Below are 20,131 nucleotides of genomic sequence, written 5' to 3' on the forward strand. Positions count from 1 at the left end.
ATACCGAGTAAATATAACAACGCGGCTTTAACTATTGATATACAGACTTATGATGCTATACAACCTTATACAATGTAGATCCGGAGACTAGGCTCAACTCCGATCTGCTCATAAATCGGCCGCATTTAACTGGACAATCCTGAACGTGGGGTTCTGGGGATCGGACATCGGTGCGAAGCTCCCGAGATTGTGTGGGCTATAATTCTGGTCAATTGCGTCTGCAGCCTCTTTCTCTTGTCTGTTCTTCTTCAACCTCACAGTCATGGATCCTTCAAAGCCAATGGAGTCTAGCACTCTCAGCGAGGCCAAATATATCAACTTCCCTTCTTTGCCCGCAGATGCGAAGCATCCGGATGGCTCCCCCGCACTCAACCGTCACTCCCACACTATCACCAGAGGCCATGATTTCCCCGGGGCACGGGTAAGTTGACAATGAGCGAATCATGTGGTCTATTACTGACCGATATAGGCTATGCTCTATGCCGCCGGTGTCCCAGATAAAGAAGCAATGGCCAAGAGCCCACATGTCGGTATCGCCTCAGTATGGTGGGAAGGGAACCCATGCAACATGCACTTGATGGACTTGGCCAAGACTGTCAAGAAGTCAGTCTTGGAACAGGGAATGCTTGGGTGGCAGTACAACACCATTGGTGTTTCGGATGCAATCACCATGGGCAGTGAAGGTTGGTTGACTGTCAGGTCTCAAGAATCGAGATAGCTAACCTCCGCTAGGAATGAGATTCTCTCTTCAGACCCGAGAGGTCATTGCCGATAGTGTCGAGACCGTAACCTGTGCCCAATACCACGATGCCTGCATTGCTATTCCAGGTTGCGACAAGAACATGCCCGGTGTTGTAATGGGCATGGCTCGCCATAACCGCCCCTCAATTATGATCTACGGTGGAACCATTGGAATCGGCTACTCCGAGCACTTGCGGAAACCCATCAATGTCTCAACATGCTTTGAGGCTGCGGGTGCCTACGCCTACGGTACCCTACGCCAGCCCGACGACGGTGGTGACCAAACCAAGACTCAGGATGAGATCATGGATGACTTGGAAAAGCATGCTTGCCCTGGCGCCGGCGCCTGCGGTGGTATGTTCACTGCAAACACCATGGCCACTGCTATTGAGTCAATGGGTCTGTCACTACCCGGCTCATCATCCACGCCTGCTGAATCTCCATCCAAGATGCGCGAGTGTGTGCGTGCTGCAGATGCTATCAAGGTTTGCCTGGAGAAGAACATTTGCCCACGGGACCTACTGACCAAGCGGTCTTTTGAAAATGCTCTCGTCATGACTATGGCGCTGGGCGGTAGTACTAACGGTGTTCTTCACTTCCTGGCCATGGCTCGGACGGCTGGTGTTGACCTGACGCTGGATGACGTCCAGCGGGTCAGCAACAAGATCCCCTTCATTGCCAACCTCTCACCTAGTGGGAAGTACTATATGGCCGATCTTTATGAGATCGGAGGTGTCCCATCTGTGCAGAAGCTGCTGATCGCAGCCGGTCTGCTCGATGGAGATATCCCCACAGTGACGGGCAAGACCCTGGCCGAAAATGTTGCCTCGTTCCCCTCCCTAACTGAGGGCCAAGATCTGATCCGCCCATTGGACAACCCAATCAAGGCTAGCGGCCACCTGCAGATCCTACGTGGCAACCTTGCACCAGGCGGTGCTGTTGCCAAGATTACCGGCAAGGAGGGGCTCCGATTCGTTGGCAAAGCCCGTGTCTTCGACAAGGAACACCAACTCAACGATGCTTTGAATGAAGGCCGCATCCCGCGCGGCGAGAACCTCGTGATCATCGTGCGTTACGAGGGCCCCAAGGGTGGGCCTGGAATGCCGGAACAGCTGAAGGCCAGTGCCGCGCTGATGGGAGCCAAGTTGACCAACGTGGCGCTCATTACTGATGGACGGTATTCGGGTGCCAGCCACGGTTTCATTGTCGGCCACATTGTGCCTGAAGCTGCCGTGGGTGGCCCGATTGCGCTCGTCCGTGATGGGGATGTCGTCACTATTGACGCCGAGACTAACTCGCTTTCGATGGATGTGTCGGACCAGGAGCTTCAGGAGAGACGGCGTCAGTGGACCCCTCCTTCACCGCAAATCACTCGCGGTGTGTTGGCCAAGTACGCACGATTGGTCAGTGATGCATCACAGGGAGCCATGACAGATCTCTTTTAATGAATCATTACGATATGCCACCTGAGTGTAAATGTAGATAGCATGCTTCGCAGTTGAAATGATGTTATGGTCTATTCTACCACATTCTAGAAAAGGCATAAACATTCGAAATATGATCATCGTGGCCCCGCTTGAAACTGCCCAGTAGTAATTAAGAAGCCACGCATGCCCGGGGGCACTATGAAATGGAGTCCAATATCGACATCTTGGGAATTTACATATGTGGTGTATAGGAGGCAATAAAGAGCAAGGGATATAGATTATCGGGAAGAATTATGCTAAATATGCAAGATCCATGGATCTGCCTAATGGTGTATATTCAAAAAGTACTTCTCCTCTCATAGTAAATACCATAATCAAGCAAGTTCCTTCCCAAATTTGCAAAACCCAAGTGGGGCCAATGGATGACTCACCCCCACGCTGCGGCTCCCGAGGCTGTGAGTGGCCGAAGCTGATCTCTCTACTTTTTCTTATCCTCGCCACTCAAAGGTTTCAACGTTGTCGATATAGCTTTCCTTATTGGTCTCAGGCCTATTTGCCCTATATCCAAAGAGCATCTGGCGCGCCATCGCGTGGTTCTTGGCGATATCCCTATCGGGGGGCTCTGAAATAGCCCACGCCCCTCCGGTACTTAATCATGGGCTCCGACGCTATCTCCGCCCTCTACGACTCGTTGACGTCTCAATCCAAACCCTCAAGTGTCGCGACTATCCTGCGGTTCTTTCACTCAGTGCGCGCGGCCACCCAAAACGCTTCTTTCTCCATCGCCAGCTCTTTCCGCGGCCTTTTCCGCAATGACGATGTGAATTGGGGTCAGGTTGTCTTCTTAACTACCTGTGTGCTCGCCATGACTGGATGTGGGTTGTTGTCGTCGCTGAGGCGCAAGCAGTCAGAGTTAAAATATGCTCGCGCGCAGCGTTCCGCCGCTCGCAACAGCTCGACTAAATCTTCGAAGTTTCTAAGTTCCTCAGAGGAGGATTACGAAGATGAAGACTACAATAGCAACGCATCGTTGCGACATGGAACCAATCCCAACTACAAGAAGAAAGATTGGCCCTCGGACACTCAGCAACAAAGCTCCGATGGTAGGTTGATAAATCACCTTTCTCTTGAGGCCTTGATTAACACTCGCGCAGCATATGAAACGGACCCAGGCATTCTCAGGAAATTCACCACGTACAACTCCTACACTACCTCGGTAGCTACCTATCCCGCCATTCGCACATTCTACAGCCCGCATCCACACCTAGCTCGACTCCCGACCAAACCGACTCCTATCCCACTGATCGTGGTTGTTCATGGGCTAGGCGGGTCCCTAGCACAATTCCACCACCTCCTAACTAGCCTGTCTAATGTCAGTTCATGCTTTGGTATTGATTTACCCGGGTGCGGCCTGTCTAAGTTTGCGCCTACGGATTGGAATGCATACACTGTGGAGGCTCTATCCGAACTATTGGCTGAAGCCATTGATCAGCACCGGGACCGGGAGGCTGGTCAAGAAATCATTCTTGTGGGACACAGTCTCGGATGTTCCTTATCCGCCCTCCTGGCTTCATCGGTATCCTCCGTTGGTGTAAAGGTGAAAGAGCACATAGTCGGCCTTGTTGCTGTGTGCCCTCGAGCCTCACCCCCATCTACGGAGGACACTACCAAGTTTCGCCGAGCGCTCTATGTTCCTAATCCACTTTTTGATCTTTGGCGTCGCTGGGACAGACGTGGAGGCGAACAAAGTGCCAGTGTTATGCGGATGGTCGGCGTCGCTGCCGACGCGGAAACACGAAATCTCCAGCTACGCTTCAACAAGCAAAGTCGGACGCCTGTTTGGCGACGCATGGCGTGGGGCACACTTCCCACCTACGATAATGGCGGCCACGCGATTGGCGGACTCCCTGGTCAAGAGGTCTGGGCGGGAATCCGCATGCCAGTTCTGTTGGTCGCGGGAGAGACGGATGCTGTGACCAAACCAGTGGAGGTGCAGAAGATTTTGAAATTCTTTGGTGATGCTTCAGCCCATACCACTATCGATACCAGCGGTGGCAGCATCATCCCAGACGCTTCGCGGGTCCATGACCAGATGTCACCTCCATCCGACGGTCTTGTCAACGAGAGGGTGTTTGGTGTGCAGATCTCCGAGAAGCACTTGCAGGTTGGCCAGCGGAAGCGAGTGGTCAAATCTGCAATTTTGCCGGCGCCCGCATCTCATGCACTTCTCTACGACCGGGCAACCTATCGCACTCTTGCAGGGATTATCCAGGATTTCCTCTCGTCAAATATCGATAAGCGTCTCGGTCTGGGCTGGCAATTGCAGCACATGAACACATCTGGAAAATGGGATGTCAAGAATCTCGCCAAATGGAAGAAGGTCGCCCCGGTCTCGGAACGAATCGCCAACACATTTGTCGCGCTCAAGATGTTGCGCGAGGTTGACGAGGAACACAACCCTACGACTTTCTCAGCAAAGTACCGTGGTCGCATCCACGCTGTCATAGACATCAGTCATGAAAGCCCGGTCTATAACCCTGCCGAAATGGAGAAGGGTGGAATCCGCTACTACAAACACCCGACTATATCCAAGATTCCTCCGACTCCAGACGAGGCACGCGACTTTATCGCTTTGGTCAATAGACTGCAAAGGGATATCGATGAGGAGATGGAGCAGCGTACGGATGAAGAGAAGTCTCTGCCACGTCCAGTGGTCGGAGTTCACTGTCACTATGGCTACAACCGTACCGGATTTTTGATTTGTTGCTATTTGATCGAGCATCTTGGTTTTGGTGTGCAAGATGCCATTGACGAGTTCAACCGGTGCCGACCTCCTGGTATCCGACATGGTCATTTCATTGACACTCTGTTTGTGAGGTATTGCGTTGGACTGCAGAGAGCGCCCACGCTGTAATTGGGAATGATTTGGGCGTTGAACTGGGGCGAAGACTATGGATTAGGAAACGGGGTACTTCTTTTAATTGCTTCAAAGTTACGAATAATGAAAACCGCCATGAAATAGATGTTAATTGGTGTATAATTAGAACATGAGAAAATGAACTGTCAAAATAATCTTTCAACACGGATTGCATGTCAAGTAATTAACGCCTGGAACATCAGGCATCGAGGGGTGCGTTGTGGAGCCTTATATATCAGGCATGGATTAGGCACATCACATGACCCAGCTTAGGGTACGGCTAACCCAAAATGGACAAGCGAACGGCACACAGACCCAACCCGCCCAGAGTTGTGTGTGTCTTGAAATTTTGAGCGACTCTTCGACTTCGACCCTGCCCACCTCGACGCCCAACGCCTCTCTCTCTCTAATCCCTACCCTTCGACCCCTCGACAAGTCGCCAAAATGGGTGGTGTTACCGTTCGCGATGTGGACGTAAGTGTCCTGCTCGGATTTTAGGTGATCGGTCACCAGCTCTGGTTTGCATGATGTGGACGGTTCGTTTCTGGATGCACGGATACCACAACACGGTCGGATCATATCGCCAATATGGAAATGCTTCGCACGGATTACGCACGCAATAGGCGAATGGTTTCATTGCCTATGGGAAATATGTCGAATATCGAAGGATGTGCATGCATGTTTTGAGGGGCGAATTTTTGATAGATCCGTCTATCTGTCGGTATTCTCTGGAATACCCGACACAACGGCTGCATCCTAGCGAACACTCCACACGACGAATGATGAACTGCTTCCAGAAACGAATCCGACGCATCTGCAAATCCACAGACTTTGACCGATCCACGCATATGCTGATGAGCCACAACTAACATATCACTTTTCTCCCTCACACAGGCGCAGAAGTTCATCTCTGCCTACTCTGCTTTCCTGAAGCGTCAGGGCAAGCTCCCCATCCCCGGATGGGTTGATACTGTCAAGACCTCTGCCTCCAACGAGCTTCCTCCCCAGGATGCTGACTGGTACGACCGCATCAAATAACAAGTCACCAAAATTCGAATTGACAATTGACATTGCTTTTTTTCTAAAGGTTCTACGTCCGCGCCGCCGCCTGTGCCCGTCACATCTACATGCGCAAGACCGTCGGTGTCGGCCGTCTTCGCAAGGTCCACGGTTCCACCAAGAACCGTGGCTCCCGCCCCGCCCACCACGTCGATGCCTCCGGCTCCGTTGACCGCAAGGCCCTCCAGGCTCTTGAGAAGATCGGTGTCCTCGAGACCGATGAGGAGAAGGGTGGCCGCCGCATCACCCAGAGTGGTCAGCGTGATTTGGACCGTATCGCCAAGACCACCGTCGATGAGGAGGAGTCTGATGAGGAATAAACGTATCGCAACAATGGGCTTTTAATAGTTCGGGGATAAGTCGTTTGTTTTTGTGGTTTTGTCTTCGCTACGGCGGCAAGATATTGGAAATGACGGCACAAAAATAAAAATTCGGAGCTTGCGGTCCCGTGCGCGACTTTACGTTTGTTTCTTTTTTCTTGTTCCAACTCCATATTTTTTTTATCTGACGACCAGACGGGGCTACTAGCGGAGAGAGATACGGGCGGTGCAGAGTGCATGAGGATGAGGCATCATTATCCGGAGACTTGAACGAGAGAAGAGAGCGGACGAGACGGTCTACACAATCCTTCCCCTCTCTCTCTTGTCGAGGGGAGGGGATCTTTTTTCCCTTTGACATGTTTTTATGATCTCCCTCACCTCTTTGACCCCGATCAACCCTACGGCGTCTTTGTCCCTTTTTTCTCTCGTGGTCTCCTGGAAATAAAGAGCATGTCTAAACACTTCAAAACTGTTCCGTCCTCTCTCCGTGTTGTAGGTGTAGATGTAGGCGTCTGGTGTTATCTAACTACCAGCGGAGCTTCAGCCTTGCACATGATATAGATCTATCTACGTTCTCTAGGGGCCCAGTTTATGTCCAATCATTGCTATTGAATTTTATGCAACTCTCATTCTTATATATGTACAAGACAAGTCTTAAGGCTCGCATTTCAATCCACTTCATTTCTTTCCCGACTGAGCCGCGGTATCCTAGTAGACAATCAATCAGCACCACAACCTCACGCCTAGCACGACAATGATTTACTCACCAAGTAAACCTGATAAAACTGCATCTTGATATCTTCGTCCCCCTTCTGGGGCGCGAATACAACCCGTCCAGCCCAAGGCACATAAACATCATTATCAGGGTCAGCCTTGAGTCTATAGTTCACACCACCATACAACATGATCTCATCGTCGCTGCCGAAGTAAATCTGCACAGGCGTGTGTCGGCGAGAAGCAACGTGTGTCCAGAGACCGTGGCGGAGGGTGAGAATTGCTGTTATGGGATTGATTTTGTTAGCCGAAGTACAACCCATCGCAGACATATATTCTGTCTGCATCGAAATGGAAATTGGAATCGGAATCGGCTGTATAGCTTCACTAATGTTGAGGGCGGGAATCGGATAGCACCATACCGCTTGTACCCTTGGCTTCTTTGGGTCCCATAATGAGTGTCGCATCTTCGGCGAAGCTCTGAACGTATTTCTCGTGCAGAGACTCGCTGTCGCTGGTGCGGTAGAAGTCTTCCATGAATGCCACGAACGCGGCGGCGCGGGGTGGTGCGCGGGTAGCGTCGTAGGCGATTTGGTAAGACATTGTGATTTAGGGAAATATTTGCAAGTCGAAAAAACAAATGAGAAAATGGCGAGGTCTTGCGGGATATGTCTATTTCATTGAGGGGAAATGTCGGAAGGGACGCATCCGATCTTATCGAGGACTATATATCGAAGTTTCTTTTTGTACTTGTTTTCTATGGATCGATGGGCATGATACTAGATGGAAACAAAGACTAGATACTTCTATATGGGATGCCCTGCTGGATCCAAAGCAGTAGATAGCCTACGTGGTACTCGAAGTCGTGCGTTGTTGTACTTCGGAAGCTAGCATCGGAAGTGGACATGCCACAAATATTAACCCTGAAAGTCATCCATTTGAAGAATTATATACTATATCGAGGCAATCGTGGCAGATAGTCTCGGAAGATTCAGGGCAAGTCCTCATCACATTTATGAATTCGATATATATTCCATATGTTGTATAAAAGAAATGTCCCTTTAGGGCAAATATTTTTGCCTAAGATATTGACTTCTGAAATGATATTAGAATACAAGAGCTTTACTTGAGGAATGTTAGGAAAGAACCACTGATTGTTCCTAGCTAAGAAGAGAAAGTGGAAAGAGAGACAAATGAAGCATACAGATATTCTCAACGCGTGGCATCCGTCCCTCCCTCCCTTGACAACTACACATACTCTTTCTCTTGCCAGATCATTCACTGCTTGGAATAGGTCTTTCCGGGCAACAGTAGTCTCTCTGGTAATCATAATGAAGCGCTGCACAATAAGGGGTTCTTGTATACACGTAAGCTCCCCCATGATCCCTCCCCAATGTCCACTGCATCACTCGTCCGATAGCCCTCTCTTTATCACGTTGTGCTTGCCACCATCGCCAGTCCTCTCCGGGGTGATACTGTGAACGAACTGCGGTATGGCCAAAGTCGATCATAGCCAATTGGTCCTCGCCAGTATCATCTTCAATGATCGTTGGCATGAAACAATAGTCTTCTTGTTGCTTTATGCAACCCTTCTCAATCTCAACCGCAGACTTCATTCCTTCGTCCGAGCAAAGAAACTTCTAAAGATCTCCTTCAGTTTCCGGGACCCAAGGGTCCACTGCATTGATCTTTCGTAGTTGTGGCGAATGCTTTAGTACTACATTTTCTTCAATGCCTAGAGCAGAAAGATCGGAATCAAATGAAAGGACCATAAAACATGAGCAAGTCCAGGGCTCGAAGGTTCTAACAATTGTGGCTTGAACTGGGCGACCCTCCAGCTGTAGCGTGATCTTACTGCCTGCCGGGCACAGGGATGTGAAAATGTCAGACTAAATCAACAAGCCGTGAACTAGTCGCTTACTCAGTCACTTTATCCATAACATTGGCCTCTTCTTCTATCTTAAGACAAATAATGTGTAAAGCCCTAGGCCTGGTCGGGATGTTGATCAAGGTCTGAAAGTAGAACAGACTATTCTACCAAAGAAAACTGCTCTGTATCTACAATTTACTTCGTTTCAGTGCGATAAACATACCAAAGACCCCACAAATGGTTTGTATCTATAAATATCATGCACAAACGCCATCAAAGACACTATAAAGAGATCGAAGTTGAGGGGACTGGGAAAAGAGATCTGAAGGGACACTTGAAACAAGACTTCCAACGAAAAATGTCAAAAAGGACCAAGAAGCTTTTCATGTTGTCTCGGAAAGACGCATCAGTGCGATGAATCTAAACTTCGTGTGTATAATAGATCTAGGGAGTCGAGGTATACAGATCCCTTTGTCTGTACCCAAAAACACTAATACATTTTGTCTAATCCGAAGAGTCGAAGTAATCCAAAGACAATCCCAACGCGCGGCATTGTTCTAATTCATCCAAATCCCTCATCCTAGATGGCCACTGGAGCAGCCGGAGCTGACTCTCTTTGCCAAATGGTTCCCACAACCCAGTCGCCTCAATCTCCCGAGTTGTATTGCTATATCCTCTTGCCTTCAAAAAGGCGAAGTCAGGAGTAGGCCTAGCCACCCTCGCAAAACTCGCCCAAGAATCTAGCACATACTGTCCAAAAGGTAAATCGAACTCATCCCGGAACGGTAAACCCTGACGACGGAAACTGCCAAACACGTAGAACAGCTCGCCAGAATGGCATTTAAAATACTCCTGGCTAGGGTCGCCATTTGGGAACTCATCTGTGATTGGAGCGTTGCATACCGGGGCATTGGGTGAGTAGCCGGGCATTTGGTATGAACGGTTGAACTCGTAGTAGAAGATATCGGGGAAGATATGGTTCCTCGAGGCTGTATGTGCAGTTGCTTTGTCGATGCAACTGAATATTCCATCTGTGGCTATGCGAGAGGAAGTGTTGAAGATATCGAGTGTAGCATTGGCGGTTGATGGTACGGGGAAGAGTTGGCTTGGTGCAACTGAGTCAGGCAGACCAGCTTCATTGAGGAAGGACTTCAAAGTTTGTCCCACTTCAGGGTAGCCAATCATGGCAGCGCCATCGTCTCTCATCGTACCGACCATCAATGGTACATTGGCAGTCGATGCTGGGTTTATTAAATCCAGCTCCGAGCTTTGGAGGTAGACGCCATCAACAACCAGATACCGCGCTGGGTCAGCGAGATTTGCAATCGTTGACGCGGGGAGTTTTCTCAAACACTCGACTGGTGAAGCAGCATCTGTGCAGTTTGTCTCGTTGAGAATGGCATTCCCCACGACTTTCATCTCCTGTGCGATGGTATAGTACTTCGAGTAGGTTGTGCCGTACGCCAAGCCACCAAGATTGCTTTGCATAATCGCACCTGCGAATTTACCTCGTGATACAGGAGAAGCAAGTAGTGCCCGTACTGAGCCTGCACCGGCCGATTGGCCGAAGATAGTTATTCTGTCCGGATCGCCGCCGAAGTCCCGGATGTTTTGACGAACCCACTCCAGCGCCGTGGTCTGATCTGCCAATCCGTAGTTTCCGTTTGTTTTGCCATCATCTAGTGCAAGGAAGCCCAATGTTCCCACACGGTAGTTTATGCCAACAACCACAACATCACCTCTGGAGGCTAGGTTGCCGCCGTCGGACGTCGGGTCACTGCCAGTGCCACTGGTGAAAGCTCCGCCGTGAATCCAAAGCATCACAGGTTTGAGGTGACTCTTTCGGACTTTGTCGCTTTTGGGAAGATAGGGGGTCCAAACATTGAGAAACAGGCAGTCTTCTGAACCAGTTGTGCCTTGTGTGCAGCCAGAGCCATAGTCGAGAGCAGAAGCCTTTTTACCGGATCCTTTATGCAATTTGGAATAGTCCCATCGTCGGGGCTGCTTAGCGTAACGAATTCCTAGAAAGCGGAAACTGAATCGATCCCGGAAACTATATTTTGTTAGGACATATAGCGAGATTCTGGGAAATACTGGTTCCTACCCAGTGAGGTATTCATCGTTGGAGTGGACAGTCACCTGCCACTGTGGACTTGTATCCTGGAATGTACTGTTGGAGAATGGAGCACTTTGTGTACAAAGAACTGGCAGTTTTTCGTTTGCAGAGGCTTTATCGACTCGGCCATTGGTGTCGATGGTCGACGGTTTGCGGTGGTCCGAGGCAGTCCAAAAACGTTGGTTGCGAGTGTATTTGCCTTGGTATCCAAGGTAGTCCAGGTCACTTTTAATGTTTTTGTAACTGGAATCAATCCCCCAGAGAGTCTCGCCAATCTTTTGACAGCTTTCGACCGCGTCTTGCCATGGTCTCGCATCGAGCACCAGAATTCCTGAACCTAATAAAGGACTTTCGGCTTCTATTCAACAGTCAGTTCTTGATTCCATATTTTATCTCAGGGAATATGCGTACCTAACAAGTCATTGTGAATCAGAATGGAAATATCAGAGTTTAAAGAATTAGGGCTTACTGCTGCATTCGCGGTGATTGCCAAACAGAGAAATGCAAACCCGTAGTAAACCATTATGGTCAAATACGTGGTGATTCGAAACAACCTCCCTCTCAACTACAGCAAGCACCCCATCCCCCTATTTAACAAATTTTTCTTTTGGCTAATTGTCGAAAGGTCGAATTATTTAGGCACATGAAACCCCACGGGAACATGGCCTTGATAAAATAGGTGAAGATGGACATTTAGCCGATCATGAGTCTTTGAACGACATTTTCTTCAACCCCTTGGTTTAACAGGACATAGAGCTTGTTTTACCCCTGGCTAGACATAGCAAAGCCATTGGCACTGTGTAGACTTTTTTTTCCCGGCTTTCTCTACCCTCAGGCTATAAAACTGAGGGGAGATGTAAACTGACGCCTAAAAAGATTATCTGAGAAGAGTACTGAGAAAACTACTGAGAAAACATCACAAAATTGCATAAATGGACTGGTTGCAATCATAACAAAGCCATGTGTGTACGGAAGTACACCGTAATGAAAAGCATCTGCCATCCCCCGCAGGGATTTTCCCCACAAGATTCCGAAACACAAGCCATCTCAGCACTCAAGATTGTCGATTCTTTATATGGACTCAGTGCGATCAAGGGGTGCCAAACTCAACGGTGCTCCAACAGGTCCCTCTTTTACGGCTCACTCCAAGACCAATGTCTACTCGTAGATTTGTTAGGCCTAACACACACCTCCCACTTACGACCCGCATACATTGAGGGGTACAAGTGTAAGCTTTGGGGACACTACCCAGCCTTCCTCTCTGGCGATCCCGGAGATACCGTCACAGCTGTATACGAGGTGCCGAACAATTGAGCACGCAGAAAAACTAACGACGTATGAGGGGCCTAGCTATACAACTGTTGCTTGCTCAATTCGGTATACGGATGGCGAATCTCCAATGCAGGCAGAAGGGTACGTGTTTCTTTTCGTGGGGACTATGCGCGACCTAAGTGATGGATTTTTTTTTTAATTTAAAGCTTTGGTCGGAGAGAAGGGCACTAAGAAATAATTGAGACGTGGGGTGGGCTCAGACTTCGGAATCCGAGACAGGAAACTATAGAATGTGCAGGGCAGAGTCTCACTCTTATTCTGAGTCAGATTATTGACACAAGATTGTCTGACTACATGTACCTATAAGCAACAGCCTTAAAGCATGACCAAAATATGATACCCAACATCGCAGCCCTGGGGTAAAGCTGAATACGACCAGGAACCGATCAAAGCACAGACACCTCGAAGATCGAGGGCAAGGAAAATCAGCCGTAGCATGAGGGGTTATAATTTTATACGGTAGAATGGGATAGAAGGCAACATGCAGGGCTAGCTCATCACCCGATCTACTTCCCGCACAATAGGAAGGAAATGGCCGAATTGGGACATCCCACCATTTCTTTTTAGCACAGACTCCAATAATAAACCCACAAGTGTACGTACAGGCTATGTTGTACATGGACCTCGCGCTAGGGCAATGCATTCCTCGGGGCAACGGGGGCTTGTCAACTATGCAGGATTCCACGATAAGGCGAATATGGGATTGTAAGGAGTTTACATTTATGTACATGGCGTAGACTCCTTGGACATGCACAAAGAGTATAGAAGAACCTTGTAAAGCGCCCAAGCCAAGACTTTGTCACCAGTACAAGTGACGTCAAGGGCCAGAGCCCAGATTGTAGTGGGACCCGAGGGAAAGTGGATGTACCTTGTACATACCCGAGTACTTTATGTTAGTTACACGAGGGCAATTCAATGGACATCTCAGTTCCGATAGGCAATTCGGGATGGAAACGTCACAGGAAATGATAAAAATGACATCTTCACTACGAGTGTCCATGGATACAAAAAGTTGAAGTTCTTCAAATCGTCCACGTGCCCTGAACGATGGTTATCAGCCGATAGGAGAAAATAGGGTTACGCCCTGGAGAGCGCTGCAAGCGTTCATTAAAGGCGCACGAGCACTTCCGATCACCATGACTGGACGATAACAACTTGGCATGAGGGGTTTTTATTTTCTATTACTCAGATATCTTTCAGTGGGCAACTAGATTTACTTGATCGGCTCAAGGATAACTAGTGTGAAAATCAGCAAGAGATGGTGGATAGAGTGTATAGAGTGTATATAATGTATATAATGTATATAATGTATATAATGTATATAATGTATAGTTATAGTATTTATATCGTATATGTATAGAATTAAGAATATAGAAGAATACCGAGTAATAATGTCGTAGAATGATAATAAAGAAAGCCGGAAGCACCCGGTGACGAGGCGCCAATCAATCCACCCACGCGCTTTCCTAAACGGATTACACTTGGGCCTTCCTAAGTACAAAGGTGCAAGTCACTTTCAGGGCCTTGTACCCCTCCAAACTGATCTCCCCTTTCTCTTCTTCACACATCTCTTGATACTCGATCTCATCGAACTTGTCGCCTTCCAAGGTTGGAATCTGCTCTTATCGCGACTATCGCTCTCCCCTTGCCGCGTCGCATCCCCTACGTGGATCCAAGCCCTAAACAAGTTGGCCCCAACTTCGCTACCCCGGCTACAGTGTCTCTTTGTCACTGTGTGTGAAAGGTTAGTTACTTTTGTCTTGTCCCTTTCACTCTGAAACTATCTCTGTTGCCACTCGGTCATTCCGTGGTACTCCTTTGTCGCGTGTTGGGAAGGTCTTCTGACTCATATACCCCGGTTTGCGCGCTTTAGGTTCTTCTCCTTTCACAAATCCATATTCTATCCATCATGGGTTTCCAGACAAACTCCAGCATTGCAATGGCTCTTGCTGGTAAGACTGCTTCTGTTGATATCCCTCAGCGCCGTTCTGGCCTGAGTGGCGGCCATGTGCCTACGCGACCTGGGGTGTCTGCGATGCTTCCCACGCCACCTAACTCCATTTCCCCGACCCTCCCTCCTCAGACCTTCAAGCACCGAGTGACACTGTCGCCCGGATCGCCGCTTTCGACTGTCCCCCAGTTGGACTCCGATATCGACCTCGAGGACGCGGAACCCGCCAACAGTCATCATGTCTCCCTGCCTGTCGATGACCTCGACAGCACCGGCGCGATCACTCCGGCCATGCTCTCCAAGTATCATCTCCCTGAGATCTTGCTTCAGCAGGGGCCTTTGGCTATCCGCCACGTTATGGGTCATCTGACAACATCGGTCCCTGGCTTTTCGCATATTCCCCCAGCCAAGGCGCGCAGACTGGTTGTCGCCGCGTTGGAAGGTCGAGGAAATGGAGGAGAGGCAGGTGGTGTCCAAGGCGACGTGGTGTTCGAGAAGATTGGTTGGGGCCGCTGGGACGCGCGACGTCGTGGTGAACCTGTTCACGATCGTGATGTGAACACTTCGTCGTCGCCTCCCTCGAGCGTCGCAGGTTCGTTCCAGCAGCGTGGCCTACAGATTCAGGGTCAGTCGGGCTGGCAGGGTGGCAACCGTCATCCCTACCGCATGAGCTTTGCCGAATCTACGGCATTCTCGTACACCGACGATTACGGCATGCAAGGGGACCTCGACATGCTGGAACACGAGGCAGACAAAATGTCCCTCGATGGTGACGACGGCGAGTACTGCTCGTCCTCGGAGGCTCCCGATGAGATGCAAGAAAACGAGTGGGTTGAAGGCGATGACACCGATGAGGAGGACTGGGCCCAGATTGGCGCCGATGCTTTGCGCGCCCGGTCGATGAACAACAACGGCAGTTTCATCAACAGCCACGTCGCTGCACGCGCAAAGCCTCAGCCTTCTGGGATTTTCCCGGCGACTTGTCCATCCGTGACTAAATTGCCACCCCGCACCTTCGACATCCAGGAACGCGCCGCTGTGGAGGCGCTCCTCTGCCTGGGCTCCATGTAAAGCCCCACCCTCATCATGATTGGCGTTTATTTCTTTCGACTCTTTGCGGGATACACCTTTTTTTTCCCTTCATATTCACGGCCGTCGAAGCTGGTCTGGACCGCTTCTGGTCGCGGCTTTTCGGCAATTCATTCAGAAAAAGAAAATCCAAAACCAGGAAACTTGGCTAGCTTGCAGTGCAACTACCTCGATTGATGGGCGTTGGGTTTGGACATTTGTGGTATTGGGTTTCCAAGATGGCGTTCAAGTTTTCACTTTTCTCTTATGCCTGATACGAAACAATTTGTCATGACGTTTCAGGGTAGCAGTCCTGTCGCTGCTACCACAATGACAACACCAAATACCCCTTCTCTTCTCTGCACCCTTTTTTTTTATTTTTATATGGGTTGGCTCACAGTACTATTGTCTGTTGCCTACTCATTCTGGCGTTTATCTTTGCATTAGTCGAGTTAGCTACCACTGCTACAAGACTCTTCGTGTTTCTTTCTTCATACTTCGGGCTTTTCTAATACTCTTCTTTGTCTCTATTTTCTATGGGTTTTCGATTCCAACAACTCTCCAATCACTCTTGGAATATCACAGCCATCTGGATAGAGGTCCCGGTCGTCTTGATTGATTGCACTGGGCCTTCTGACCTGTATGGAATCTCAGTCATCTTCACTGATCCAACTGAGATGTTGTCTTCTTCCTCTCTCTTCCTCTCCCTATCTCTATCTGTCTGTGTTTCACTTTATGTGCCCTACGCATAGTCTGTTGTACATTGCAGGTCCATCACCCTTTCATTGCCTTGGATGGTTGGGCTTCAGTTTCGAGGCTGAATACTTAACGCTTCAGTCGTGGATGGTATGGAAGTACATAGGCAGTCACCTAGCTAGTTTAGAAACTTAACTCGTCGCAGATCCTGCGCGGTTCAGTTGCCACCTTGTTATTTTCGCTTGTAAAATAAACTGTCCATTGTATATGCTGTATATTCTCACACCACAGCTTTACCAAGAAGCTTGACGTAATCTAAACTACTTTAGACATACTCCAGAGCTACCATTCATCTTGAAAATGCAAGTTTAGCGAAAGTATTGATTTTAAAGATATCATTCAACCCAAACTCCAAAGTACAAACCCAAAGTCCATAACCCAATTTAATACTCCCATCCTATCCCCAAATATCCTCCTAACACACAAAAAGGACCTACCGCATGCAAATCCCCAAGCAGCAAACCCAAGATAAAACATAGAACAGTAGACAAACTACATAACCCATCCTAATCATGAACATCATTAATCTTCTTCCAAACACCCTTCTCAACCTCCGCCAACTTATTCCCAGACCACCTCATCCACCCCTTCGCCGCACCCAAAAACCCCTCCTCCTCCTCATTAGGGAAGATACTACTACTCGCCCCACCCCCAGACCCAGCCCCATCTCCAGCACCGTAGTGCAACGGCAGAGTCTGCGGACGAGGGTGCGTTCCCGCGTTCGTCTGGTAGACAGACGAATAAGGCGAGGAGGTCGAGTTAGGCGGTGCAGTCTGCGGACCTACGGTAGGTGCATTGTAGGAGTAAGATTGCGTGTAGCTTTGGTTTGTTTGTTGGGCTGATGGGGGCGGCGGTGGATAGATGGGGTCGCCGGCTTTGGGGGGTTGGGGGAGTGGAGAGCGGGATGTGGGTGATGCTGATGCTCCCGTTTCTGGGGATGGGAGGGCGCCTGGCTGGGGTGCCGGTGGGGTTTGTGTTGTGGATGTTGCTGGTTCCGGGATGGTGGTTGTTGGTGGTGGTGCTTCGGGAGCAGCTGTTGCTGTTGCTGTTGGGGTGGGTTGAACTGGTATGGCGCCGGGTTGGGGTGGTGGTGGTGCTGAGGAGTTAGGCTCGGCGGTTGTGTAGATTGGGGGGTTGGAGGGAGCTGTTGCTGCTGATGTTGTTGCGGGTGCTGATGGAGGTTGGGAGGGTGCGCTTGCTAGAGATTCAATTGCGGTGGCGGGTTCGGGCTGTGAGGTTGTGTGTGTGCCTTCATCCTGGTTGGAGTTTACGGGAGCTGAGGTGTAGGTTTGGATACCGGTTGGTGAAGACATTTTGGATAGATATTTTGTGGAAAGGTGAAGTGTCAATGGGAATGGAGAGACTTTGTAGCTTCAAGGAGCCCAGACGTCATGGCTATTGCCGATGTGGGGCCTTGCCGCTTTGGGAGCTTTTATATATATATATGTATATTTTTGGCTGTTGCCTACGAAGCTTGAAATATCAGAATGATGAAGGGGACTTAGTAGCTGGCCATTTGCTTGCTATTGTTTTATACACACATAGCTGAAATCAACAGAAGGTTGAGAACTCAAAAGGATAGACGAGAGAACTCAGGAGTCTTAGCTCATTGCTATTAATATGACGATTTACTTTTATGTTTACAAAGGATCCACAGTTGAAAAAACGAAAGAGTTTGCAGGCAGTAAAGTACATTTGGGTACAAAAAGGAAGAATCAACCATTCTATGCTTCAAGATCCTTCAGACCCATTTCTTGACGCATCTATCTTTTGACCATCCCACATCCTCGAATTCCACGCCCAGTGGTTACACTGGGGGAGGCATGCATCCCCTATTCCAGTATAACTACAGTGGCAAGAGACTCACATTTCTGTGAATCGCTTAGAACTTCTTGCCGAGGAGGAGGAGCTGGGCCTTGTCGTAGATGGACAGGACACCAGCACCGGCAACACCACGGAGGATGTTAGCACCGGCACCCTTGAAGAGAGACTTGACACCCTCCTTGGCGACGATCTGGCGGGCAGCATCCATGGAGGACTTGTACTTGACGGCCTCACCAGAGGTCATCATCATGCGGCGGCGAACGGTGTCAAGAGGGTAAGAGGCAACACCGGCACCGGTGGTGACGGTCCAGCCGAGCAAGAAGGAGGCGATGAAGGAGCCCTCAAGAGGACCGACGAGGAGAACGGGCTTGATGGAATCGTACATTCCGAAGTAGAGACCACGGTAGACGACAATTCCGAGAACGGAGGGACCGAAACCACGGTAGAGACCGGCAATACCGTCGGAGGCGAGGGTCTTGCGGTAGACATCGACGAGACCGTTGAACTGACGCTCACCGGAGCCCTTGGAGGACTTGGCATCGTTGGCCAGACGGGTACGGGCGTAGTCCAGGGAGTAGACGAAGAGGAGGGAAGTGGCACCGGCAGCCTAGTAGTTTTGTTAGCTGTAATCCAAGCAAAAGAGTATTTTCAGAGATACGTACACCACCGGAGGCAAGGTTACCCATCATCCACTTGAAGTATCCATCACGGTCCTTCTTGTAGGCGAACATGGACTTGTAGGTGTCGCGGAAAGCGAAGTTCAGGGCCTGGGTGGGGAAGTAACGGATGACGTTGGCGGTGTTTCCACGCCACAAAGACATAACACCCTCAGCGGCGGCAGTGCGCTTGAAGCAGTCGGAAATGCCGTTGTACTTGCGGTCGAGACGACCCTGCTTGAGCATCTCATCCTATTTATCGGGTCTGGTTAGATGCTGAATTGATGAAAATATTAAGCTGCCGACAGTCACGGGCCAAGGGAGAAAATTTTTCACAGGCCGTGATCAATGCGAAAACATAGCTTGAGTCCAAAGTTGGACCTCAAAACTGAATTGCAATCACAATCAAGCATGATATTCTTCCTCTGGCCCATTCCAATCGGTGCTTGATGGGTGGTAACCAACCTGGTTCTGGATCAGGAGCTTGACACGCTCAATGGGGGCAGCGGCGGTCTTGGAGACAGCAGCGGAGACACCACCCACTAATACACAGTTAGTATTGATATTCGAGACGTTCAAGCTAGCAATTGCTAATAATTGAAGGCATCAAGCGTGACACGTACTCAGGAAGTCGACAACGAAGCCCTGTGGAAAATGTTAGCTTGCTTGCTCGGTTCAATTCAAATTGAGATGGCGATGACCGATCCTTGACATTGCAGAAGTAAGTTCGATGACACTTGATGAATATCACATCGCATCTCATCGTTCTAAATCTTCACGCGACATCGAAGGCCAGCTCACAGGGTCATAGGGAGACACTTACGGGCATGCCGAAGACCGACTTCTCGGCCTGGTTAACGTCACCGGAACCCATTTTGAAGATAGTGCAAAAGAAACTGGATGCAAAAAAAAAAAGAGAGGAGATGGAAAGAGTGTCAAGAAGAAAGAGACACCAGGGATAATGAGGAAGAAAAAGGAAGACAGAAGGCGGGAAGGGGGGCCAGAAAAAAAAATACTCGACCGCCGGGCGCTAATACCCAATCAGGAAGCCCAGGGGGTTAAATTACGGTATTGTCGTGTTATTATACTGTATTAGTTTGCCTCCTGCCGATATCTCCCGATCCACTGAAAATTCTGCAATCTGGCCAGCTGGTCTTGATATTGGGTCTGGACGGTGCTATGGGTATATGAGGGTCTTTTTGGATCTGTTAAATGGATCACTCTGTCTCTATCTACTCTATGGTATCCCATCAATTCGCTTTTTTTCTTTGGAAATCAACCAATATCTCATCTTTTAACTGCGATCATCGACATCCTGTAGTCCCGAGCAACGGTCCAAGCGCCGGTGCATAGTACCGTAGGGGTACGGTGTATATTTCC

General features: G+C 49.4%; 8 protein-coding genes across 8 annotated transcripts; 4 read left to right on the forward strand and 4 right to left on the reverse strand.

Moving 5' to 3' along the window:
* Positions 1-262: 262 nt before the first annotated feature.
* On the forward strand, positions 263-2,186 carry ilv3B (putative mitochondrial dihydroxy acid dehydratase; the record flags this gene model as incomplete). Its single annotated transcript, XM_057225162.1, has 3 exons — positions 263-421; positions 470-683; positions 733-2,186. 3 exons carry the CDS (start codon positions 263-265, stop codon positions 2,184-2,186), a joined length of 1,827 nt encoding a protein of 608 aa, XP_057089178.1.
* Positions 2,187-2,823: 637 nt separating this feature from the next.
* N7447_000887 (RNA 5'-triphosphatase domain-containing protein) lies at positions 2,824-5,082 on the forward strand (the record flags this gene model as incomplete). Its single annotated transcript, XM_057225163.1, has 2 exons — positions 2,824-3,271; positions 3,323-5,082. 2 exons carry the CDS (start codon positions 2,824-2,826, stop codon positions 5,080-5,082), a joined length of 2,208 nt encoding a protein of 735 aa, XP_057089179.1.
* A 447-nt stretch (positions 5,083-5,529) lies between these two features.
* On the forward strand, positions 5,530-6,464 carry N7447_000888 (40S ribosomal protein eS19; the record flags this gene model as incomplete). Its single annotated transcript, XM_057225164.1, has 3 exons — positions 5,530-5,559; positions 5,980-6,104; positions 6,173-6,464. The coding sequence occupies 3 exons, from the start codon at positions 5,530-5,532 to the stop codon at positions 6,462-6,464; spliced, it is 447 nt and encodes a 148-aa protein (XP_057089180.1).
* A 678-nt stretch (positions 6,465-7,142) lies between these two features.
* On the reverse strand, positions 7,143-7,781 carry N7447_000889 (uncharacterized protein; the record flags this gene model as incomplete). The annotated part of the gene is made up of 3 exons (XM_057225165.1): positions 7,143-7,172; positions 7,232-7,461; positions 7,601-7,781. 3 exons carry the CDS (start codon positions 7,779-7,781, stop codon positions 7,143-7,145), a joined length of 441 nt encoding a protein of 146 aa, XP_057089181.1.
* Positions 7,782-9,552: 1,771 nt separating this feature from the next.
* N7447_000890 (Carboxylesterase type B) lies at positions 9,553-11,687 on the reverse strand (the record flags this gene model as incomplete). The annotated part of the gene is made up of 3 exons (XM_057225166.1): positions 9,553-11,101; positions 11,153-11,522; positions 11,576-11,687. The coding sequence occupies 3 exons, from the start codon at positions 11,685-11,687 to the stop codon at positions 9,553-9,555; spliced, it is 2,031 nt and encodes a 676-aa protein (XP_057089182.1).
* A 2,718-nt stretch (positions 11,688-14,405) lies between these two features.
* On the forward strand, positions 14,406-15,518 carry N7447_000891 (uncharacterized protein; the record flags this gene model as incomplete). The annotated part of the gene is made up of 1 exon (XM_057225167.1): positions 14,406-15,518. One exon carries the CDS (start codon positions 14,406-14,408, stop codon positions 15,516-15,518), a length of 1,113 nt encoding a protein of 370 aa, XP_057089183.1.
* A 1,259-nt stretch (positions 15,519-16,777) lies between these two features.
* N7447_000892 (uncharacterized protein) lies at positions 16,778-17,584 on the reverse strand (the record flags this gene model as incomplete). Its single annotated transcript, XM_057225168.1, has 1 exon — positions 16,778-17,584. The coding sequence occupies one exon, from the start codon at positions 17,582-17,584 to the stop codon at positions 16,778-16,780; it is 807 nt and encodes a 268-aa protein (XP_057089184.1).
* A 569-nt stretch (positions 17,585-18,153) lies between these two features.
* On the reverse strand, positions 18,154-19,625 carry N7447_000893 (putative mitochondrial ADP,ATP carrier protein (Ant); the record flags this gene model as incomplete). Its single annotated transcript, XM_057225169.1, has 5 exons — positions 18,154-18,702; positions 18,758-19,003; positions 19,217-19,293; positions 19,375-19,396; positions 19,575-19,625. The coding sequence occupies 5 exons, from the start codon at positions 19,623-19,625 to the stop codon at positions 18,154-18,156; spliced, it is 945 nt and encodes a 314-aa protein (XP_057089185.1).
* Between the last annotated feature and the right edge of the window lie 506 nt (positions 19,626-20,131).

The sequence above is a fragment of the Penicillium robsamsonii genome (genome assembly GCF_028829455.1).
Source record: "Penicillium robsamsonii strain IBT 29466 chromosome Unknown utg000001l_segment0_segment0, whole genome shotgun sequence".
NCBI lineage: Eukaryota > Fungi > Ascomycota > Eurotiomycetes > Eurotiales > Aspergillaceae > Penicillium > Penicillium robsamsonii.